This window comes from Nyctereutes procyonoides, unplaced genomic scaffold (genome assembly GCF_905146905.1).
Source record: "Nyctereutes procyonoides isolate TBG_1078 unplaced genomic scaffold, NYPRO_anot_genome, whole genome shotgun sequence".
In the NCBI taxonomy this organism is placed as follows: domain Eukaryota; kingdom Metazoa; phylum Chordata; class Mammalia; order Carnivora; family Canidae; genus Nyctereutes; species Nyctereutes procyonoides.
Window position 1 is genome coordinate 44,701,216 of NW_026575042.1, and position 25,644 is coordinate 44,726,859.

The 25,644-nt window shown below is 44.1% G+C and overlaps 1 protein-coding gene across 1 annotated transcript; it reads left to right on the forward strand.

The window, feature by feature from the left end:
• Positions 1–25,127, forward strand: TM4SF4 (transmembrane 4 L six family member 4). Its single transcript, XM_055321781.1, has 5 exons — positions 1–353; positions 1,095–1,184; positions 11,791–11,927; positions 20,056–20,245; positions 24,489–25,127. Exons 1-5 carry the CDS (start codon positions 180–182, stop codon positions 24,504–24,506), a joined length of 609 nt encoding a protein of 202 aa, XP_055177756.1. The 5' UTR covers positions 1–179; the 3' UTR covers positions 24,507–25,127.
• Positions 25,128–25,644: the final 517 nt, after the last annotated feature.

Here is a 25,644-nt window from a genome sequence, read left to right on the forward strand (position 1 = left end):
TGGAGAAGCAGGAACCATTCCAAGGACACAGCTCACAGGCTGATTTGGTTCTCAGCTCCGAAATCCAGATTGAACTGGGGACGATTACTGGGACGCTCTGGCTGCTTAACTCTGAAGAGACCCTGTGAAGGAGACAGTGAGGCGCCTTGCATCGCCGACCTCTACTGGACTCCCCCACCATGTGCACTGGGGGCTGTGCCAAGTGCCTGGGGAGCACCCTCATTCCCCTCGCCTTGTTTGGCTTTTTGGCCAACATTCTGTTATTTTTTCCTGGAGGAAGAGTGATAGACAATAATGACCACCTTTCGGAAGAGGTCTGGTTTTTCGGAGGAATATTAGGAAGCGGGGTCTTGGTGAGTAGGGAAGCCTTAAGAACCCCCCCCCCCAAAGATTTTTGCAGAATCCTTTTAAAATTGAGTACTTTGGGAACAAGAAGATATTTCATTGCTAACAAAAGCCCAGGTGTTGCATGATGAAAAGTCAGTGCCTTGATATTTTTTTCTCCTCCTCTGTTAGGCCCTGACACAGACATGTCCATTAAACTTAGCAACAAATTCCCCAGGCTGGGCGGGCAGTCTTTGTGGGTCAGCTGAATTCCACCAACCAAACCGAGGGCTATGTAATTTCCATGTGCTTCCTATCCTAATCTCTATATCCTATCCCCCCTATAGTGCTGGGGGTGCGGGGGTAGACACACACCTTCCAGCAAGTTGATTAAAAACCACCAAGAGAACCAGGTGCGAGTGGATCCCCCCTCCACTCCTTCAGGAATGATCTATATGCCCCTGGTGTCCAGTAGAGTTTCCACTCTTCATAAGAGTCGAGGACAAGTTTCTTACCGCTCTCGGAACCCACCGGGTACATGGAAACTCGGGGTGTCACATCTTGAAACTTGGCCTCGCTGGAGCCGCAGGTGGGCTCCGTGGAACCCAGATACCGGTCGCACTGGGCGACCACACCTGCCGCGCTGGCCGGGGTCTCGCAGGTCCCTCCACCACGGGGTCCCGGGTCCCACAGGATGGCCGTGGCCGTGGCCGGTGCGGGCTCCCCCTTCCCGTGTCAGACCCCGACTGAGGCCCTTCTCTCGCCGGCAGATGATCTTCCCTGCACTGGTGTTCCTGGGCCTGAGGAACAATGACTGCTGTGGCTGCTGTGGCAACGAGAGCTGTGGGAAGCGCTTTGCTGTAAGTTCCAGAAGGCAGCCACCTGCCGGGGTGACTCCAGGGGGCACCGGCTCCTTGGGCTGGGCAGCGGGCAAGGGGCCGCTCAGCAGACACCTGGGGCCTGGATAAATATGCATTGCTTGCTGGTGCAAAGTAACACTCATAAGAAAATTTAAAATACCCTAGGCCCACACTTCTAGGGTGTGAGTATCATCTCAGCTTATGCAAACAGGAAGGGATGTTGGAGCTAGAAAACGAGGGGTGCCATGTAAAGAAGGCAGGCATGGAAGGAGGGGATGGGGGCTGAAACTCTCCCTCTGCCATGGAGAGGTCTTAAGACCTTGGGCAAGTCATTTCCTTTCTCTGGCCATGCGTTGTCTCATCTGTGGAGGGAAGCAGGGCAGCATAACAGATGATAACAGCTCCTCCCCTCGAGCCCCCCTCAATTCCCCATCCACCCCCACTGCCAGCCTCACTCATCAATGCTCAGATTTTGCCTCAGGGCTTGTGTCTCTTGTTCTGTTCTCATGCAGCTCTTAGCAGGTGAGCTAGAGAGATGTGGTCGCGCTGTTACAGCCTGGGGAGCGGGGTCGGGTCTCATTTCTGCCCCTGCGCAAGTCACCGTACTGCCCTCTGCCTCCGTTCTTCGCTCATCCGTAAAATGGGGAAGTTGAAGTAGATCAGAATTTCTCAAGTGTGGGACAAGCTCTGCTGGCCCACAAGTGTGCTCTATCTTTCAATAACATAGAAAGTTCTTCCCTTGCCAATTCTCCTTCTATCCCTTTGATTTTATCAAAAGAAACTCAAGAGTTGATGGAATTAAGTCTTTACCATCCCAAGGGCCTCATAATCTCCCTTTCTGAAAAAGGGAGAGCAAGTTTCAGGTCCCAGGAATGCAAGCGACATTAACTGAAAATTCAAGAATACTCTATGATCTTTATCAATGATTCTAGCACTTTACTCATAGTGGTGATATAAATAAATGAAAGAGTTGACCTAAAGAAAAATATTAAGAGTTTGGGTATACAGCTATGGCAAAAATGAAGGTTGACCTGGAATTACTGGCTGGCTGATGAGTGAGACTAGTTCCTGCTCTAATTCCCGAGGCTCAACTGTCCATCTGGGAGATTCGTGAACCCCAATGATGAATTTTACAAGCTTACCTTAATTTCTAAAGGAAAAGGTAGAGCTATCTGTTCTGAAATAGTATCATTTCTAACATTCCTTTCCCATTACTATTTGCTCAGTCATTCATTCAATCAAAAAAAATATTTATTGAGCACATAGGAAAGGCTGAAGCTAGTGCACTAGACATACAATTACATTTTTTTATGTGCAAAGGTCATTCAAAGAGAATGTTCTTACCCTCTTAGCACCATTGTGAGTCTCAAGTAAGCACTGATTATTCCTTTTAATATTTAAAAGCAAAGAGATGTAAAAATTAACCACAATTTCTCTGATACAGTTCCGTAACATGTGTTTTATATATGATATGTTTACATAATTAATTATAAAGGAAAGGAGGACATCTACAACTCATTTGCCCCTTGAAATGTAATCCTGTTATTCTCCTTTTGGAGAAATAGTTGAAGATGAGAATTTGAAAAGAAATTGGCAATTAAGGAATTGGACAAAAAGGGAACAAAGTCATTGCTTAGAGATCTAACAGCTCATTCTCTGGTGCTGAGTAGAAGGCTGACGTTTAATACTGGGATGATTACCCAGTATTAAAATGAGAGTTTTATGGAGGTACTTAGATGTTTTACTTTTTTTTTTTTTTTCAAAAAATTAAAGGTTGACCTGATACTCATGGGCCTGCGTTTTGACACATGATGGCCTGCAGTGGGCACGGCTGAGTGCTTCATTTCAGGTCCCTGCCCTGTCCCAAAGGGCCACTGAGCTCATGCTCCTGCTGCAGGGCTGTGTTTCCTTCATGTTCTGAGGCTCTGGAGACTAAGCAATAATCGTTTTTAAAGAAAGTTATCTACAAATATTTTGTCAGACAAAAAAGGAAAAAGCTGCAGGATATTTCGATCAGTACTATAACGTTGAATTATTTTCAATGTTAATTCAAATTATTTTTCCACGGGCTTATGGCATTCCCCTCCAGGTGTTTAAGGAACACCAGGCTTCTGTGGAATGCTGTTTAGGAAATCCAGCTGGGTACGAAGTCCTAGGAGGCAAAAATACACTAGGCCAAGGGCTACATCCTGTTGCTGTCTCCATAGCCTTGCTCTCCTTTGCTTCCTGGCCTCTCTCTCTCTCTCCTCCCTTCTTTGTTACACGTCTTTTGGGAATACTTTTCAGAGGTCAGCTTCACCATTCTCTTCCCTTTCCCTGGGTATATAACAACAGGGCATAATAGCCAATAGATAGAAGCAGGATATGGAGGTTGTAAAGATAAAGCAAGACAATGAGCTGGAAAAAATCTTGAGCTCACCTAACCGGTAGTTTCCTGGTGAAACTAGGGGCTGGAGGCCAGCCCTCCCCTGAAGCAGAGCAAGCCTGAAGCCCAGCCCCAGGGCCTGCACGCTCTTAAATAAATTAGGCTCCTGGAGACCCAAGAAAAGTGAGCCCTGGCACAAGCGCTGTGAGAGAAGGATGACTTCCAAAATGGGCTTTGAAAGCCCAGACTTGGGTTCGTTTTTGGGTCTCAACCTCTTCTTCCCCTGTCAGAGGCTCTCAGTGGCCTCACGGCAGTTTACCTGTGGCGTGTCGGGGTCTCCGGGCCCTAATCCCTTAAAAAAAAAAAAAAAAAACTCTCAGAGTCCAAAGAACAACTAATTAATTCTATCCACTCATTCGTGTTAAGTCTGTGCTCTAATAAGAGCCATTTGAAGACCTTGGGCCTTGACGCAAAGGACTAATAGTAGAACTGAGGTAAATTGATAAACGAGATATTAGGGGTAATCAGGCATTTCAACATCCTTAAAGCCTATCAGGCAGATAAAGGCCCACCCCACCCACAGGCAGGGCCAGATGGTTGACTGACCTGGTGCCAAGGAGGATCACCTCACTCAGTCTATTCTATGTAGGGTCAGCACCTTCTCGTGCCCGGCTCACCAGTGCCCCCTAGGGACACCTCCTGTGTGAGCACTTCTGAGGTCAGAACCCTGGGCTCTGACATTTACCTCTGCCTTATTTTGGAATGACAGCCAGCTTGAGGGGGATTTAAGAAAGATAATTCTTTCGAAATAATAGATTATCTTGAGAGGAGAAATACAATATGGAATCCTATTTCTTCACTAAATGTGTTTTTTTTTCTTTTATGCTTCAAAATCCTCTCCTATGAAAATCATGAGGATGGGGGAAGATGGTACAAGCAGTAGAGTACCCAGAGGGGAGAGTAGCACCAAGTGGCTGGGTAGTGAGGACACATAGATCCTCCATAAATGCTCATTGAATGGGTGAAGCAAACGAACGTCAGGAGGGATTTCAGGTGATGTCCATCCTTTATGAGGCTCAATTCTCTAACACTAACCTTTGAGTTAGGCATTAAACTACCCGGTTTTGTGAATACAGAAGTTACATGCAAGTTAAGTTTCTTATGGCCACAACCCACTCCGCCAGTCCTCTCCCCTTCCCAAGCCTGGCCAAGGCAGAAAATCCAGAAGGTTCACATCTTAAGGGAAAAAATGCTTCAGGTAATCTCTATGTCTCCCAGGATAATTGTTAAGGAGGAGCCTTCATGCCCATCAGAACATGTTTGCCCAACATGTTGCACTACCCAAGTCTCTAAAAGCCGTGTCCCCAAACCACCCCGTCTTCTTCCCTTCCCAGGCCCCAGTACCTCCACCATCTGGTGCAGCCAACCTAGGTACACAGCTGACTAAGACCGTGACATGGCAGTGGCCGAGCAGGGGTCTGATCTCACGTCCTCTGCCTCCAGAACCTGACAGAGAGGAAGGTTTTAAAGCTGACAAATGGCAGATTCGAGGGCATCTAATTAGAAGGCATTTTTATCTTCTTTTTTCCAGGGAAGTATTTACAGCATGTAAATTTCTTTTTTTTTTCTTTTTAAGATTTTACTTATTCATTTGAGAGAGAAGGAGAGCACACATGCAGACACAATAGGGGAGCAGCAGAGGGAGAGGGAGAAGCAGACTCCCCCCCACTGAGCAGGGAACCCGATGTGGGGCTTGATCCCAGGAGCCCGAGATCATGACCCAAACCGAAGGCAGACGCTTAACAGACTGCGCCACCCAGGCGCCCCATGTACAGCACATACATAAACACATTTCTTTAGCCATGTGAACAGAATGTGTGTCGGCCTGTTGTTTTTCTGCCCAGCATTATGCTCTCAGTATTTGTGGAAAGCAAGAGTGTGTGAGGACAGGGTAATAAAAATATTACAATATAATAATGACATTTATCAAGTACTTATTCATGTCAGGGGAGATCATCCAAAACTTAGAAGGCAGCAAAAGAGATTCCTGAATAGCCTATCAGTGAAGTACTAAGCATTATCTAATGGGGTGCCTACCCCCCCCGGGGGGTTATCTGATCTTGTAGAGATGCGTATTTTTTATTCCCTTTTTACTATTGATTAGGCTATTATGATCTCCCGGAGCAGGTACTTATTTTGGAGCCTTGTTTTACAGAAAAGGAAACAGAGGTCTTAGAAAGGTTAACTTGCCAAGGTCTTGAGGAAGGAACGAAGACTCAGACCCAGATCAATCTGCTTATAACCTGTGCCCTTAACCACGGCACAGTAGTGCCCCTCTTTACTGTTTATTCATCGAGACTGGGGAACATTACCATCGGAATGACAAAGGAAGCCTCACTTTTCTGGCTGTAAAGTCTGGCAACTCCTCTCTAGAGGTTACCTCTGTTCCCAATTTTGTGTCTCCTTCCAGGGAACAAGGCCTTTTCCAGGCCTTTTGCTGTTCACTTTAAATAACACCGATTTAGAGTGTCTACCCTCAAATATTCAACTTAATCCCAATAACTTTACCCTTTTTTTCCAATTAATTAACATATAGTATATTATCAGTTTCAGAGGCTCAATAACTTTACTTTTAACCTGAAACATCTTTTTGTCATGAAACCCATGATAAAGTTATTCCGTAGTGTTTTAAGACTGATGATATCTCTGAGTAGTGAATTTGATAATTTTTTAAGACTTCTGAATGTGAAATTACTTAGAGCAAAGTGATATAAAGTATACCTTGCTTCATGTGGTTCATCCGTTCTGGAAAAGTTATGGAAAATCAGTGTGGGTTGTTTATTTTATTTATTCTGACATTTCAAAACTGAAAATCAGAACACGCCACCTGTAAGCTTTCTGAATTGTAAGCTGATGCCGTGTTTCCTTCAGATAGTTTTTTTTTAATAAATTAATTTTTATTGGTGTTCAATTTACCAACATACAGAATAACACCCAGTGCTCATTCAGATAGTTTTATAAAGAAATAAAACATTATTGATTCAATTGAGTCACTGTGTTCCTCTCTTCTGTAATTCCCTCCTCCTTGAGAGTAACCATAATCATAAATTCAATGCAGACTATATCCATGCATTTTTTAAACTTTTACTACCAAAAATCAATTTTTCAAATAGTCTAGACTGTGCTGTCCAGTATAGTATAGCCGCAATTCACATGTGGCTACTGAGCAGTGAAATGTGGCTAACCTAAATTAAGGTGTATCATGAGTATAGAATATACACCAGATTTCAAAGAATTAATACAAAAATGTAAGACATTTCATTAGTAATCTTTATATTGATTATATATTGATATAATAATTTTTGAATATGTTGAGTTAAAGAAAATATATTAAAATTAATCTCACTGTTCCTGTTTTTTGGGGGTTTTGTTTGATTTGTTTTAACTTTTTAAATGGTAGTTACTGGAAAGTGTTAAATTACATATATGGCTCTCCTTAAAACTCCATTGGGGAAAAAACACACACACACACACAACTTCATTGGACTGTTCTGGTCTGGAGGTCCTTACGATGGGGACTCCTCCTAAAGTGAATATTATCTCATTGATATCTTATGTTAACTTGGATTTTCGTTTACTCAGACTTGCCTAACACAAAGAATGTGTGCATTTGTACTCACTTTCTGTATCTTTAAATATCTGCCTGTGAAAATATTCCAGGAGTAATATCTAAAATCCTTTATTCAGCTTACACAGCAGGAATAGCATGAGTCAGATTTCTCCTCTTACTACTGGTCAGCAGATGTTGAAATCCTGGGTTGTTTTAGCTGAGAGGACCTTCTAGAACTGCCTTCTTTCGTCTATTTACTGGAAGCTGAGGCCAGGGAGGTGGGGCCTCAGTGACGCTGAGGGTGAGAACATGGGGCTCTTCAGCCTTCCAAACTGCCTTCCTGGAAATGTATCTTCTTTTTCATTACAGCAATTTTAGATACTCTTGTATTCTTAGTAGTGTAATGATTCCTTTTTTAAGTTTTAAGACTTTATTTATTTAAGAGAGAGAGAGAAGGAGCACAGGGAGGGGCAGAGGGAAAAGGAGGAGCAGACTCTCCACTGAGCAGGGAGCCCAACTCTGGGGACCACTGGATGGTGACCTGAGAGGAAGGCATATGATTAACTAACTGAGATACCCAGGCACCCCTGGGGTAATGATTCCTGACTAATAACTGGGACTCAAAATCAGAATGTCAAGTAAACAAAAAGCCATTTATATATATATATATATATACATATATATATATATATATAACTATATATATATATATATGTTGTTTTATTTCTGTGAGAGAACCAATGCCATGCACAGGGAAACTTGCAAATGACAGAGTTTCTTGTGCTAGTAGCAGTGTGTTCTGGATATGTGGGGGTGGGATGGGGGTGAGGGGAAGGGAGAAAGAGAGAGTGTAAAGGGTACAGGACACTGGGCTGGGAGGGAGGAGATCCCCGTTCTTAATCTAGCTCAGCCACTTTCTAGATGTGTGACTTGAGAAAGCTACAAGTTCAGAGCATGGGGTTTGGGAACAAGTGACCATGGATTGATCCCAATTTTACCTCTGTACTATTTAATTTAGAGCAATTATCTTAATTACTAGTAGTCTGTTTTCTGTCTAGAAATTGTAAATAATAATACTCACCTCACTAGTTCGTTGAGAGGATAAAATGAGATAAGGCATCTAAGGTTCTCATTGAAGGGAGATATTTTTATTAGCTAAAAAGTGAGATCATTACATCAGATGATTTTTGAGAGCTTATGTATTAAAATTAATTATAAGAATATTTAAATACTGATATAGTAGAAATTCTGACTTTTGAAGACTTTTAACCCAGTTTTAAGATGCTATAGAATCCATTTTTTCATTGAGACAACTCAATATTGCAAAGGACTTCATGTTAACAAGTGTTTCCAGACCATTCAGAGTCTCACTCTGAAAGGACAAGAGGTAACGTTAGAAGAAACTGCCCTGAGTGTAAGCTTTCAGTTGCTGGACTGGAACGTTCTGGCCATCGTAGAGTTGTATCAGCTGTGTCTTACCGAACAGCAGTTTGACTGGAGCATGGAGGTAGCTCAGAGACAAGAGCCAGGCAGACAAACTGTCTCTAAGAATTAGAGCAGCATTTCTCAAGGTGTGTTCTTGCAAGAACTCATGGAAAAGTTATATATTCCAATGAGATTGGAAAACTCTGCAAGTCACCATATATACCCAAATATAAGCAAAACTGAATATAAAACTATTTATTTTCCCATAAAGAGGTTTAAAAAAAAAAACCTCTTCGACTGGCATCAATATACAAACTTTGAATAACACATATTTTAATCACATTCTATAAAATTTTAATACACTGATTTTGAAGTAAGACTTTTCCCTTACTCATTTATTTTTAATATATTCGTGCTTTTTTGACATCAATGCCTCTGCTACAACTAAAGACACATTTTGAGCCGTCAGAAGTTTTCTAGATGAAAATATTTAATCTCAAGAAGTGTTTTCTGAGGTCAGAAGCCCGGGCTCTGACATTTACCTCTGCATTCTTTGGAACGACAGCCAGCTTGAGGGGGATTTAAGAAAGATGATTCTTTTCCATAGTACATCTTCTCTTCTCTTCCATTGAGTCTGGATGCAACATTTTTGTATGTGTTTATGATCCTGTCCGTGGAAATTTCACTCAGTCACAAATATCAATTCACAAAAGACAAAAGCAATATTTGAACACATCTCTTGCAGTTATATATAATGATCCCCACAATTGTAAACACTAGGTATGCTCATTCAGAATGTCCTTTCAAGGATTTGTTAACTATAACATTCAGAGCTAGAAATCATGAGGTCAGCCTTCCTAGAATAATTAATATATCTGTGTTCAGAAAACTTTGGTTCAACAAGTCTGTCGGCTAACATTAGTTGGGTTGTTTCTACAGGACTCAGTTGTTCAAAATAAAGTGTTTGAGGAAGTGCCCTATTGCCTGTTAGATAAAATAAGGACTCAACTCCAAGGCAATTCCCTTACTTTTCAAGGATGATATGAGAGCTAATAATTTTGTGCATATTCCAGAATACCCTTCTTGAAGGCTCACAGACTTTAGCATGTCACAAAGACTTTTTAGAAGTAAAACAGGAGCGAAACCTATTTAACTTGATATAACCCAGCAATCTCCAAAATTATTCAACTAGATACCCCTCTTTTAAAAGATATTATTTATTTATTCATGACAGACAGAGAGAAAGAGAGGCAGAGACACAGTCAGAGGGAGAAGCAGGCTCCACGCAAGGAGACCGATGTGGGACTCGATCCCAGGACCCCGGGATCATGCCCTGAGCTGAAAGCAAACGCTCAACCGCTGAGCCACCCAGGCGTCCAGACTAGACGTTCTTTGGAAAAGATATTGCCTGTTCTAACATGATGACTTGACCAATGTTTTCATTTCTTTCTGACCTAGATTGAATTCACAAATGTTCCTAATGGTGAGAATGGAACTAGACACAAAAATTGAGGGGGAAAATTTAAATAATGAGTAATGTGAAACCACTGCCTTTGAAAACATCCAACAAGTAGTTACCCAGTGCCTTTGAAGAAGTTGGAAGAAGAAAAACTAGGCAGATGGTAATAGGGATAGAACAATGTCCTAACTATCTTCAAATAACTCATTGTCCATGACTGCAAGGAGCTTATGCCCTGGCTGGGGAAGATAGACATAAAAAGCTATCCATGGCTGTGCTCCGAGCACTGCACTGAGACAGAAGTTTATACAGTCCAGAGTGTTGAGGGTAAGAGATGAAGGAGAGGACGGTCAGTGTGACATAGGAAGTCAAACAAGGCTCAAGACTGAGCCTGCAAAGTTGTGACAAGAATATATAAATACATAACATGGAAACAAATACAAGCTAACATGGAACCCCACAGATTCCAATTATCCAGGCACTCTCGGATCCTCTCCACCCTCAAACCCACCCCCGCCCCACCCCCTGCCCAAATATATTCTGCGGTGAGATTGTTCGCAATAGACAGAAGAGGAAGAGGGGAAGTAAGTGACATTTAACTGAGGTTACCACATCTGATTTTCACAACAGGCCTTTTAGGCAGGCGTTATCATGTCCATCCTATCGATTCTGAGCACCCGACCCTTATGCAGAGTCATCACACAGAGAAACGCTGCAAAGCCGTGATTGGATCCTGGGCCTCCCGACTTTGAAACTCATATGCTTTGCACTACACCTTCATGTGACCAAAGTAATACTGGTGATCATTTCCCACCTCTGTTTCCAAAAGCATTAACGTTGCCATGCTATCCTCTAACGCCCGTAGAGAACGGACATTGCATTTCTGGGCCTGATTGTTTTCATCTGTAGGAGGTGGTTAGCCTGGATGGGCTTTAGGATTTTTCCTGCCTTTCACATTCTATAATTCTTTTACTTTTATAATCACAAAAAGAAAGATGCTAGTGCCATCTATGTCTTCTACTAATTAATCCCTGTCATATGAAAACATTTAAAAGAACTTGAATTTAGGGGTTTGTTTAACCCCAAGAAGAGAAAACCTTCAGAGGATAGAAAAGGTGGAGAGATGTAACATATAAAATATGTTTATGTGAATATAAAAGATCTTCAGCTATTTTAAAGGCTGCTGCCACATGGAAGAGAAGTTGGGCTTCATCTTTCTGACCTTGAGACATGGAACTGGAGCCAGGAGAAGATGTCTGGGACCTCTGTTCTTTCTCATGAGCAGAGCCTGCTGGCCAAATAGGATCCCCACCCCCACCCCTGCCCCCGCCCATGGCTTAGCTTAAGTGAGGTGACTAGACCAGAAAATTTTTAAGATCACTTCCAATTCTAAGATCCTTTGATGCAGTAATAGCTTGGCCTTTCATATTAGCTCTGAGAAGAGGGGAAATTAGGGAGAGATTCTATTCTTCACAAGGTGAAAAACCATGACTCAGAGGGGTCGACCGACGACTCGCACTTCAGTCATCAGTGAATAGGTACGAAAAGCTATGGGGACGGGGGAGAAGAAGGGGTCACAAGATACCAAAGTTCATCCTGGGAGAGCCCACAGGCCCCACCTACTTGAGAAGATTGGCTCTTACCCCGTAACTTCCCTGGAGTCCCCACGCCCGACAACAGCTGGTCAGGGGTGCAGGGGGTAACTTCGAGAACACCTTAGGAACCTGCCTGTCTCCTTCTCTTTCAGATGTTCACCTCCACAATATTTGCTGTGATTGGATTCTTGGGTGCTGGATACTCATTTGTCATCTCGGCCATCTCAATCAACAGGGGTCCTAAGTGTCTCATGGACAATAGCACGTGGGGCTACCCCTTCCATGACGGGTAAGGTACACCCTGCAATGCCCATGTGTCCCCACCAGGGCAGCCTGCCCAGGTCCTGTCACCTTGTCATTTGATGAGTCTCAGGCACATTGCTCCTCTGAGGGAGAAGAGCTGGACACGTGGGTGGTGTGAAGTTGCCCAAGAGCTCACCTCTAAGTGCTCTCTTGACAGACACCAGGGGAAATAACAAGACAGGGTGCCTCAGCTGGCCTGAGAGAAGGAGGTTTGCAGTGTCATTACTGACACCCGAACATTTATGAGCCACAACATGAGGCAACTAATAATATTAGGAAACAGAAAGTGGTGGCTTCCATGGAAAATCTTTTAATAGAAAATGAGAATGACTACTCACTAACAGGACTCAAAGGTTTTCACTAATACCCCAAATGCTCTATGACTAAACAATCTTTTAAGGCACAAATTTATGGAAAAATGACGTTGGAGATATTGTAGATTCTTCATGAGAGTTAATAGAACCCATTGAAATAACATTTCATATTTTCATAGAACTTTGTAAGCTGATAAAGAACTTTTTTCCCCACAAATTTATAATTGAATCCCCACAGCAAACCCCAAGAGGTAGTTACTCCCTGCCAAGGCAGGCTTACTAAGTTCGGCTGGCTCAAAGTCACACAGCTAGTTGAGGACACAGGCGGGGCTCAAACTCGTGTCTTCTGACTTTGAGTTCTAGTCTTTCTACATTACACCTCCCTCTGCCCATAGACTGCACTGTCCAGTGCGGTAGCCAGTGGCCATATGTACCTGTTCAAACTTAAATTCATTTAAATGAAATAAAGTTAAAAACTCTTCAATCACATTAGCCAGATTTTGAGTACCAGTAGCTACGTGTGTCTAGTAGCAACTGCACTGACACTCACAGATATAGGACATTTCCATCACAGTCTGTGAGGCAGGGCTGCGCCAGCCTGTGACCTCCAGGAGGCCTGGGCCCACTTCTCTTTTGTCCATCCCTGCCTGGCACGGTGACTGACACGCCTAGGGGGTCATGAAACGCAGTTGTAGGGCCTTCCTACATGTGAAGGAAGGGTCCATGCCTAAAGAAATCTGTAGAGTCTAAAGAAACTCAAGAGCAGACTTTAGATGGGGAGGTGGAGGGCGCTGGCTCTGTGACGATACAGGTCACAAGGGTTTCAGGTAAGATCTCATCCCTAACCTGGAGTTAAACAGGAGCACAGGCCCCTCCTATCCTCATCACATGCAGGGAGTCCCAGAGGTATTGATTATATTGCGGAAAGCCCCCTTTTCTTGCAGGGGATTGTTGGAAATGTCCAACTGCCATGGGGTTGGCCTACATGAGCATAGAAATCAGACACCAGACCCGTTTCTGGAGGTTCTTCCCCGATGGCTCACACTCTCCCTCCCAGGGCCATGTTTATGAAACTCCAGATTGTCTCCTTTCAAGGCCTCTTCTCCTATTATTTCCGTCAACAGCATCAGTGCAGGATTAGACGTGCTTTTCTGTTTATTGGTCCTTGAATGATGACCTTAAAATTAATCAGGACAGGTCTATGTCCAAAACAAAGGAGGGAGAAAAGGAAACACAACCCTGGCCCTCCAGTACCACCCCAAGACAGCACAATGGCGTGAGGCCTAACGCCCTCCCCTGGCACAGCCGCTCCCTGCTTGGGATGGAATGGGACGGATGCCCAAGGTCAGGAGAGTGACAGCTGCTCTGTGGGCCAGTAGAGGAAATGCCAGTGTGGGGGAAGGACAGGAACCTACCCTCCAAAGTGCTCTGTCCTTCTGATGAAGCGAGTTTTCATGCACGTCACTCAGCGATGGATGCTTTCATGTGTGTTATCCTGTCTTCTCCCAACAACGAACCCGTTCATCACCTGCTAGCAGATTAGAGAGGTCTACGAATAAAAACAGAAGACAGTCAACTTTGCAGGCAAGCAGGGACATTTCTGCACTCTCCCCCCTCCTCTGTTCGTGGCTGGGCTCTGATAATTACCCGAGAGGAGAGAGGTATTCAAGCCACAATATCTGCGTAGTGGCTTCAAACTAAAATATGATTAAATCTCGCTGTGTCGGGGTCATTGCAAAACCATGGATGCTACACTTTCCAGGTGATTTGTAGGATATTTAAGAGAGACTTTGACTATTCCTGGTTGTAGTTTTTTTTTTTTTTTCCCTCGTGCTCTGACTTTGGAATTTAATCCCACAGAAGGTGCCAAGCCCTCTGTCTGTACAAGGCATGACATGTGCCCCGACTGGCACAGGAAGGGCTCTCAGGAGGAGGGGCTCTAGGTGGAGCATCCTCTTTGCCACCTGGCAGGCTTTCCTCAGCATTCCATTGTCTCCTACATCCTGTGTCCTCTCTTGTGAGGCAAGAAATCACATTCCTTTATGACCTAATCGCCCACACCAGCTCCAAGCCTTCCCGCAGACTGCAGGGGCTCATCTTGAATTTCTTACAATAATTGAACCTCTGTCATTTGGTGTTTTTTGGTTCACAAAGGGCTTTCGCCCACATGTTTCCTTTGATCCCTACAAAAAGCATGTGAGATTACCTCTCCTTTAGAGGAAGATAGCTGAGGCCCAGAAGGGACAGGCCGCTTTCGCAGAGAAATGCTGTCTCTTGAGGACTGAAGCTCACAGCCAATCTTTTTTTTTTTTTTAATATTTCTAATTTATATATTCGTGAGAGACACAGAGGGAGAGGCAGAGACACAGGCAGTGGGAGAAGCAGGCTCCATGCAGGGAGCCCGATGTGGGACTCAATCCTAGGACGCTGGGATCATGACCTGAGCCAAAGGCAGACGCTCAACCACTGAGCCATCCAGGCGCCCCAAATCCAATCTTTTTGAGTCCAAGTCACCATCTCTTTTCTAGAACACAAGTGATCATTGATTTGCATTATCCACTTTTTGTATAGGTTATAGATTCCATCTAGCATAGCTTAGGGGCCTCTGCCTCCATGGACTCTTCTTATCCAGGGGATTCCAGAACATGAGCATTGTAGCAGTTGTGGTGATAGGTGCAGACCTAACGCACGTGCACAGTTACCAGTGAGGAGCAGCGATGAATCACTGGCATGTATGAGCCCCAGTGAAAGGACTCAGGACAGTTGTCGCTCTTTCCTTGTCACCAAACGGCAGTGGAAGCCACTGCTACTTCTTTCTTCCTTTCTTTCTTTCTTCTCTCTTTCTTTCCTTCCTTTCTCTTCTCTCTTTCTTCCTTTCTTCCTTTCCCCCTTTCCCCTCTTCTCCTCCTTCTCTTTTCCCTCCTCCTTCCCCTTTTTAATGTTTAGAGGCCAAGTGGCTTTGCATGCATTCTCTTACTTAATCTCGCTAATAAATCTGAGACAAATTCTTACCCCTGGAGTTGAAAAATGAACTTCAAAAAGGTTAATTTGCCCAGGGCTCCATAGCTAGTAATTAGTAAAAGGAAAATTTTAAAAGCAAACAAACACTTGGCTGGTACCCCACTTCGTGCTGAAGCCTGGGCCAGACATGGAGCAGAGGATAGATATGCCCCTGCCCCAGTGAGCACAGGGCCGGTTAGGGTGACAACACGGGCCAGACCCTCACAAGGCAGAAAGGGATGAAATGGAGAAGGGAAACCTCTCTGACGAGCTGACACGGACGGGCTGGTTTGGAGACATGAGCACAGGTGTGCCTTCCAGAGAGGGAGGAGAAGGCACATTTTAGGCGGAGAGGAGAGCAGGTCCTGAGACAACCACGGGAAGGGCCAGCATGCTCAGAGAATGTCCCATCACCATGAGCCAGAAGCTCAAGTTAAATGTGGCCGAGAGGAAGAGAAGGGGACACCACGCAGGGGTGTGATTGACAGGCAGGCCAGAACTTTGGGATTTCAGGGACCAGTAGAGGACCTCGAGCAGGACATGCCACCAGCACTTAGGATCTCTAGGACGATCGTGATGGCAGTGATGTGGAGGATGAACGAGTGCTCAGGAACCAAGAGAGAAAAGTAGGAGGTCGGAGTAATGATCCAGATGAGATTATGAACACCTGCGAGGCAGTGGAACTGGGACTCGAAAAAAAAGGACACAGACTTCAGAGCCCCTCTGAGATGAAATCATCAGGATTAGGTGTGAGGAGACAGGACAAAGGTCATTAAGGTGGACTCTGAGATGTCCACCCGGGGACACAAAATTCAGGACTCCTCAATGCCATAGAATGTAGCCTGTCATCTGTCCCTTGGAAATGTTGGCTGGCAATCACAGTAAAAGAGCAAGGACAGTTACCTTTTTCTGCCATGAGAGTCATACTAACGAAGCATTCTAGAAGGAAAAAGAAGACTAGGACATTTCGGGAAACACCCTCTTGGCTTCCTTTGATGTGGGACCTCCTCCCATCCAAGGTCTTCCTTTCTGAAACAATTGGCTACCTCTACCTTGACCCTGAGCTGCTGAAAGGGAAGCAGCTTGCACAGGGCACGGGGCGCTACAGGAGGGAGAGCCAGAGGCCGGCCAAGGACGGTTAGCAGTGGAGGGCGGGGGGGGACCAGGGACAGGGCCAAGCACAGTCCTCCCCAGTCGGGCCACAGCCCTGCGAGCTCCCTCACACCGAAACACGGAAGTCAAGTACGACCAGTGTTCCTTCTGGACTTCCGTGTAGACCATCTGCACTTGGGCCTCAAAGATTACCCATCAGCTGCTCTTGAACACATTCCCTAGAGCTGAGAGCCACAGTGACAGAGTGACACGGGATTGCACCCTGGCTTTCCAGCTTTCCCGAAGCAGGAAACACTCAGGGAGGTTAAGAAGCTTTGCTCTTGGCCTGATGGGCCTTAGGGACCAGACCGTAGTCCGGTCACACCCTGCTACATCCCAGTGGTGTGATCTTCGACGATGCGTTAACCTCTGGGCTCTTCCTCTGTCCAGTGGGGGTGACAGCAAGCTCTGCCTCACAGCTCCAGGGAAGAATGAAAGACCCGAGGTACAGAAAGCACTTGGCACAATTACTGCCACATGCTGTTTGCAAACCATTCCGCCATAGGATTCATTTTTATGAGTATAACTCATTACTGTGAACGGAATTCATCATTATGCATTAGAACGTTCGGAAATGTTACGCTTTTATTATGACTTAGTGCTTTAATTTCTCTTTTTCAACCAGAACCGTGAAGGTTCAAAGAGAACATTCTCTTTACCGTGCTACGGGTGAAACTTACCTGGCATGCAATTGTAACTATATCATGTAAATCACATCTCATCAATAAACCACATTTCAAATCTACCAAAGGGATATCATCGCTCAAACAGACGAGGCTTGTGTAATGATTAAGAATATTGGCTGTGGAGTCAGGCAGACCCAAGATCAAATCCGGGCACTTCCATTTACTAGCCTCGAGCTCTTAATCTGTGTGTGTGTCCATTTTTTCCGTGAATGTTCCGTGAGGCTACTCCATGCCAAGCATCGTTCCAATAAGATAGCCTCTCCTTGTAGGATTGGGAAAGAGGGTGTGCAGCAGGTAGGCCAGGGCCCAGCGCACAGCCGGGACCGGGACACCGCAGCTGCTGCTAGTGACTGACACGCCCAGTGCTAGAACTGGGGACAGACTTGGGAGGCTGGGCTGGGCTGGTGTGTGCAGTCGTGAAAAGAAGACAGGCAAATGGACAGACAATGACAGCTCAGGGTCCTAGGGGCTCTGCTCCAGAGGAAACAGAGGGTGCTGAGAGCCACAGGAGGACCACCAAAGCCAGCTGAGGGCACGGGGCAGGGGGGGACAGCAGGGAGTCCGTTCTGGAGGAAACGGCCCCTGAGTGAGCCAGGCAGAGCATTGAGGCCCCCCCCCCTTTCCTTGCCTTGGCCGCCTTGGTTGCTTGCAAGGCAGTTTCAGGAGATCCAAGGCTTTCCATCCAGGTGTGGATAGGATGGCAGCAGGTCAGGTGGAAATGTCCTTCCCAATATCGAGATGCTTGAAAACTCCAGTTGGGTGGCTTTAAACTTGCCTCCACTCTCCTTGCTTCACAGAAGGTGGAAGCAGGATTACTCCCGAGGAGGTGAAACATTAGGGTCCCCCCTCCCCTGGGGTTGGAGAGTCGCACACAGCAATCATTGCCAGCATCCCAGAGTCTCGGGCCTGAGTCTGGGGGGAGAGTAGAAGGGTCTGGAATGGGTATTCGTGGTGGTTCGTGAGCGGTGAAGCAGCAGCAGGAGTGGGACTGAGAGGATGCCTCCAAGGTACCCAGACTCCAAGGCACCCTGGCTTCCAAGAGCCCCGAGAGCGCTTTTCCAACATCGCCACCAGGGGGCGCTGTCGTCCCATCTCTGCAGAGACTGTCGCCGAGCGAAAGGGCCCGGGCTGGCCAATGACTTCATCTCAGAATCTTTTCTTTTATAAAATGTGCCTGGAAAATACTGTGCCTTTGTGACGTTCTATGACCAAGTTTGAAAGCTGCAAAGGCAGCAAGGACCGCGTAGAAAAATGCAGACCAGAGAGATGAGTTTTCAAAAATAATCGAGTAAATTAAAAAAAAAAAAAAAAAGGGAAGTTGCATCCAATACAGAAGGTGTGTTACCTTCACGAGGCTTCACAATTGTGAGGTTGTTCTCAGCCCATTTTTTGAATGATGAGCTGATGCTGAGACTTGTAGGAGGAATGCACAGCTAGTGAGAGGGATGCTTGCCCTCAAAGCCAGGCCCAACTGAATCCACAATACCAGGCTCTTTCCTTTAGACCACGCTGCTCAGGTCAAGCACAATAATAAAAGTGCTAGTGTTTATTGAGCACTTACTACATGCTACACACTGCTCCAAGCACTTAACCAGCATTAATTCATGTAACTGTCACAGCAACCCTACGATTTGATGTCATCCCCACTTTACAGATAAGCACGCAAGTCACGCGGCTAATGAGCAGCTGTAGAAACTGTGCGATTATGGAAAAGTGAATCAATGCTACACACAATGCAATGTTTTCTTTTTAAATCAAGAGCAACATGCTCCTTCTTTCCTTTGTTCCTTCTGTTCCGCTAAACTCCAGGGTATCTTCCATCGTTCCAAAGACTTTTGAAAATCTTAATACAGAACGTATTTAAAAATGAGTACTGATGCACTGGAGAATTTGTCAGAAACAGGAGTCATCAAAAAGATCTGGAAACAATAAGGTAGATGTTATTTTAGTAGCCAGGTGGAGTTTCCCACTGAGCCCGCGAAAACGATAGAGGATACATAAAGGAAGAGGGAGAGACCAATTTGTAGCTCTAAGAATGTGAGAAGAAATTATAATAATCCACATTGACCTACTTTACCCTTGTTTGTGTCTTAATATACTTCACATTTCTCCTTCAGGACGCAATGCCTCTTATATTGTAGTGAACCCCTAATGTATACAGCTTATGAATATACTGCGGTTTCTCCTCTTTCAAAGTTTTACAAACTATGTATTTAGGCAGCAGATTATTTTTTCCTTTTTGAAGGTAGGGATAAAGGAATTTGAAGGAAGCCATTAAATCTTTCTGTTAACAGATGCGCAGTTTGGCTAGAATTAGGCCTTAAACAACTAAGCTCTTCTCTTTAGCCATGGGACGTGATTATACTTTACATGGCTTCAGATGGCCACTAGACTTGAAAGTTTGTTAAAAGTCCAGATTGGAAAAAAAAAAAAAAAAAGTCCAGATGGTCCCTCCCAGTGGGGAGGATAATGGCCGGGAACACTGGTGAGAGTCTATTCCTGGGGAGCCTTCATTTTCCTGGCCCCATGATAGATACTGGATTTACCTATCCTTTTGGCCAGCTCACAAAAATCACTCTGTCAAAAGTAAAAAATAAAAAATCACTCTGTCACTTAGTAGCTATGTGGCCTAGGGGCAAGTTGCTTAACCTCTCTGTGCCCCTATGTCCTTACTTGTGATATGGAAGAAACGAACCATAAGGTCACTCTGAGAAAGAAAAAAAAAAAAAAAGTGGGTACGTGTATAGTGTCGAGAACAGGGTCTGGCTGGTACATAGTATAGACTTAATAAAAAAGTTAGGTGTTGTTTTTAAAATTGTTATTACGGGATATTTTTCCTGTGGAGCTTATATTTGGGATGGAAAGTATGGCAAAAGAAAAATGATGGTGGTGTCTCTCTAGCCTGGGGTACTGCACACAGTTTACCAATGTCTCCTTCTTCCTCCATGCCCCCCCCCCCCAGGGATTACCTCAATGATGAGGCCTTATGGAGCAAGTGCCTCAAGCCTGAGGATGTGGTGCCCTGGAATCTGACCCTCTTCTCCATCCTGCTGGTCGTAGGAGCAATCCAGATGCTTCTCTGTGTCATCCAGGTGGTCAACGGCCTCCTGGGGACCCTGTGTGGAGACTGTCAATGCTGCGGCTGCTGTGGGGTAAGTTGAGGTCCTGGTGCCTTCTTCTCACCGTGCAGGAGGCTAGGGCAGGCCACCAGCGCCACTGCAGAGGGTGGACAGGGTGGCAGCTGCAGAAACCCAGCCGGAGAGGCCAGGGAGTCCTCTCCATGGGCTCAGGGGAACCATGACATCGTGTGGCCAAGAACCCGGTTCTGCTGTCCGTGCACGTTGACGTACATGAGGTGCACAGGGTGAGGTGAGGTTGGCAGACTTTTCAGTCTGACACCCAGAGGCCCACAGTCCTGGAAGCAGAGGACTCCAAATACTTGTAGAAGTTTACAATAATGTTTGTTACTATCTCTATGAAGATCCCCAGGAATTGGGCATTTGTCATATGCACGGATTGACCACAATAACACGTCATGGTCCCGCCCCAAATGTTCTCACTATTCCCTAATAGACCTAGACAGTGGGTTAAAGTTGCCAAGAATTGGGTGCCTGGGAGGCTCAGTAAGTTAAGCACCTGCCTCAGGCTCAGGTCATGATCCCAGGGTCCTGGGACCGAGCCCTGCGTCGGGCTCCCTGCTCAGTGGGGAGTCTGCTTCTCCCTTTCCTTCTGCCTCTGCCCTCCCCCCAATCCTGTGCTCTCTCTCTCTCTCTCTCTCTGCTCTCCTTTTCTCTCAAATAAACAAATAAATTTATAAGTAAATAAATAAATAGTTGCCAAGAAATATGTGGAACATATGTCAGGGTATGGCCTTCTCCTTGGAAAAGAATGGAACATACCAATGCAAAGCCTATATTTTGACGAGATCTCTGATACAGAAGAGAGAAATGGTTCTTAAATGGGGGGAGGAGGAGAGCATAAAAGGAAATTACTGAGGATTTAGTCTCCAAACATGATTGTAAATTATCAACAGTACAAAAAACCAAGAATATACCTATGGACACTAAGACAGGATGATTATTTCAACTGGTGACCAGACCAGATTGGGCAATTGTTCAAACACACATGGAAATAGTTAAAAACACAAACTGTTGTATGAGGAAAAAATTAAACAGAACTTGAGAATTCCATAAGGAAGAACTATGCAAATAAATATGAATTGTGGTCTATCTACTTATATAACATCATGCCCCAATTTTAAATGATTCTAATCCTTTTCTCTGATTTTTTTTAAAAGCATTTTGTTTATTTATTCATAGAAACACAGAGAAAGAGGCAGAGACAGAAGCAGGCCCCACGCAGGGAGCCCGATGCGGGACTCGATCCCAGGACTCTAGGATCATGCCCTGGGCCAAAGGCAGGCACTCAACCGCTGAGCCACCCAGGGATCCCTTTTTCTCTGAATTTCTAACAAGTGTTATATGTAGACAGGTCAAAAACTATGTGAGAAATATACAGGAGAGTTCAATGGGAAGCCTGTGTCCTGCCCAGAACAACTATCCATCCAGCTGCCCCGATCTCTACCTAATTTCTTCTATATCCTCTCAGAGTTACTTTGTTATTATTTTTATTCTTCTTACCTTAAAAGTATTTTTAAAACTGAGAACACCTGGGTGTAACCTGGTCAGTTAATCATCTGCCTTTGGCTAAAATCATGATCCAGGGTCCTGGGGTCGAGCCTGCTTCTCCCTCTCCCTCTGCTGCTCCCCCTGCTTGTGCTCTCTCTCTCTGGCTCTCTCTCTCAAACAAGTAAATAAAATCCTTAAAAAATATGTTTAAAACTGTAATAATACTGAAAATGCTTATGAGATAGTGTTACTTCAAAAGAGCAAGGTAAGTCATAGGGGTGCCTGCGTGGCTCATTTGGAAGAACATGTGATGCTTGATCTCTGGGTTGTAGGTTCGAGACCCACTTCGGGTATAGAAATTACTTAAAAATAAAATCTTATAAAAAGATAAAAATCAAAAAGGCAAGATACAAAAGAAGTAGACAGAATAAATAGGAATGTATATAAGAAAAAACAAATACTATGAATTTAAAAAAAAAGACCTAAAGGAAATCCAACTCAATGCTAAATGATCAGTAAGAAGACTTTGACTTTTTTCTTTCCTTCTAGCTTATATTATTCAAAGAAGTTTAAAAATCATGAATTTTAAAATATACAAAATATAAACAAAAAGGTCCCCCAAATCAATTATAAAATGCATGTATTACAAATAAATTTTATTGACTATTGGATTTTTTGTTCTATAAATTTTTCCCCCAAAGATGTATTTATTTATTTTAGAAAGAGAGTGAGGGGGGTAGGGGTGCAGAGGGAGAGAGAACCTCAAGCAGACTCCCACCTGAGCACAGAAGCCTGGCTTGGGGCTCCATCTCACGACCCTGAGATCACGACCTGAGCTAAAAACCGAGAGTCGGACACTTAACCAAGCCACCTTATGCTATAAGTTTTCAGTTCTATTGTGTTGTGTTTAAATGTTTTGGTCCTTAAACACAAATGAGAAGAAGAGAAAACCAGGGGTCAGCAATCCATCAAAATTATTTTTATGATAGCAGTTAAGAATATTGAGCATCTAAATCTTGTAATTCGTCCAAAATGAATTCATGCTTGCTAAATCAGCTCATTTCAAACACTTCCATTATTTCTTTTTCTGCTTATGCAGAAGAGAATCATATATTTGATTAGGAAGCAAATTTTCATTGCAGGATATATTAGAAATATAGCTGCCCTTTGAATAGAAGGATTATCTATACATTTTAAAACATACCCATAGGTGCCAGTACGTAGACTCTTTTCAGTGAGTGTCATCTATACAGATACTGTATTTCAGCAATTTTAATAAATAAATCACTTGATAGTCAAAAGTCAGGACTCCACAGTCTTCAATACACACGTGCAAACTAGAGAATCAGAGGGTGAATATACTTCCTGAGTTCTCCTTCCTTCCTTCCTTCCTTCCTTCCTTCCTTCCTTCCTTCCTTCCTTCCTTCCTTTTTTCTTCTTCCTCCCTCTTTCCCTTTCTTCCTTCTCCAACTTTTTATTTAGGAAACTTCAAATCTACATAAAATTAAAGGAACGGTACAAGGAACACCTATATATTTTCACCTAGATCCACAAACTGTTCATATTTGCTCGCTCCCTCTTTCTGAATCACTGGAAGGTAATGTGCAGACACAATCAGGAAGCTTCACTACCAGATACTTCAGTGCACACGAGAGCTGCATTTTTTAACAATCGGTCTGCTGAGAATTCCTTTCTTGCTGGCAGCTTGCCCCTCATACAGCTGGTCAGCATCCCACCCCCCCAGTGGGGGGACCCGGTGGGGGGACTCGGGCTCGCAGCCCAGTTCCACAGCCTCCTAGCTGAGTGGCCCCAGCAAGCTTCCTCACTTCTCCAGTCGTAGTTACCACGTCTGCCTCTTGCAGACCTTTTACAGAGTGTGCAGATCCATTGCATTCAAGCAGAAAGTATTTATTGAGAGATTCCTGAGCCTGGCACAGTCCTTACATGAGGTAATAGATGGAAACGTGCCTTAAATACAAACTATGAGACCTGGGTTGAGTGCCAGCTGCGCAGTCTTGGCAAAGTCAGTTGCACGCAACTGTTTCTTTGTCTGCAAAATGTAGTTATTAAACCTATTTCCTAAGGTCGCTGAGGGTCTAACATGGGGTGATAAATATGTATGCATATCAACAATTAGAAGGCTCAGCACATTGTACGGATTGTTTTTTGCTAAGATATAAACATTGGTGCAGCTTTAAGGAAGGGAGCACAGTGTCCGGGTTCAGCCTCCCTGGGCTCAGATCCTGACTCCTCTAATCAGTCAGTGACTTTGCATATACCACTTGAGCTCTCTGTGCTTCTTATCAAATAGTTTTTTTTTATAATAAATGATACGGGGCACCTGGGTGGCTCAGTGGCTTAAGCATCTGCCTTCAGCTGAGGTCATGATCTCAGGGTTCCTGGGATGGAGTCCTACATCGGGCTCCTTGCTCAGTGGGGAACCTGCTTCTCCCTCTCCTCTGCTCGTGGTTGCTCTCTCTCCCTCTCTCTCAAATAAATACACAAAAATCTTTAAACAAATAATAATAAATTATGCAAAATAAAATGAAGCCTCAACTCCTGTAAGCTAAACACAGGTAAATGACAGATGAAAGCTCTGAAATAGTCAGAAAGGTATTGAAAATGTTCAACCGGTAACCAATATGAGGCAGGAGTAATCAAGAAGAAGGAGGGTGATGGGGATGGGGAAGGGGAAAGAAGAAAGCAAAAAAAACAAACCCAAAACACAAAAAAGAATAATTTCATAATTAATTTTTCTGTCTTCTAGGGAGATGGACCAGTTTAAATGTCGTTGAAGAGCTGCTCTAACTGGATGGCGTATGGGACACTACATTAGACTTCTTCCTGGGGTTGGCAATTCCTACCTGCTTCCTAACTAACAAAGCTTAGGGACAGCAGAGTTATTCCTTCTACTTTCCAAGCAGCTTAGCTCAACTCAGATTTTTATGCTTTTTTCAAATGAAAAATAGTTTGGTCATGGAAGTTAGATTTCTTTATCTTTCAGATTCCCTTCCTTCCAGAATTGAAGAATAGGTTCAGAGCAAATTGTTTGTAATTTGTTTTCAGTGAAAAGTGTGTAAGGTCACACCTACTGCCACACCACTTCTTTGTATATAGAGATGTTCATATCTTTGGAAGTTTTACATAATTCAACGGAGGAAAGCGTATTAAAAAAGAAACTACGACCCGTTTTGGTTTTCAAGGTTTATGAGAAACATAGAATGACTGATGTATCATAAATAATTTTACTTGGTGTCTTTGGGCTGATGTGTTTGAGGTACTTGTGACTAGTCTTTTGAGCCTGCTTATATTTGTAAGGTTTTCTTGTGTATATTAAATTAAAATCATAATTTAGAGGTGATATAATAAAGATTGTGTGTGTTTGGGTGGGAAAGGAAAAGACTGAACAAATGCCACATTTTTTCATCTTTTCTACAAATGGCTTCTTTTGATGAAACAAAAAACAATGTTTTAGAAAAGTTGCCTTGGGTAATAATTTTTTGTCAGCATAGGACCAGGGTTAAGGTAATAGGTCTTATTAATTTTCTGTGTTATATGAAGACATTAACTTTGGTTTTATGAGTCAGGTGCTAATTAGGAGTCAAATCCATTCTGTTGACGTGAGTTCAAACCCCAGCTCCACCACATACCAGCGTGGAGATCCTGGACAAGTTACTTTTTCCAAGTCTCTGTTTCCCCATCTGCAAAAGCACTGCTGAACGGCAACCCATCATCCAAGAAATTTTGAAGTTCCCCATAGTGAGATAAGGAAGCGTGTAGGATTGTCCTCATGACTAATGTGCACAAAAGGGTCTCAGAAGAGGTACACGCCAGAGAGCCTCACTTCTGTGCCTGCTAAGCGGATGGGCTGCACCATGTAGGTTATGCACACTGAGGAAATGTTTCTCACAGTCATCAGTAAA

Excerpts from the sequence above, each read along its gene's own strand:
- TM4SF4 (XM_055321781.1), top strand. The coding sequence starts at position 180 with ATGTGCACTGGGGGCTGTGCCAAGTGCCTGGGGAGCACCCTCATTCCC. Across the intron at positions 354-1,094 it reads TATTAGGAAGCGGGGTCTTG|ATGATCTTCCCTGCACTGGT; the intron begins GTGAGTAGGGAA and ends TCTCGCCGGCAG. Across the intron at positions 1,185-11,790 it reads GCTGTGGGAAGCGCTTTGCT|ATGTTCACCTCCACAATATT; the intron begins GTAAGTTCCAGA and ends CTTCTCTTTCAG.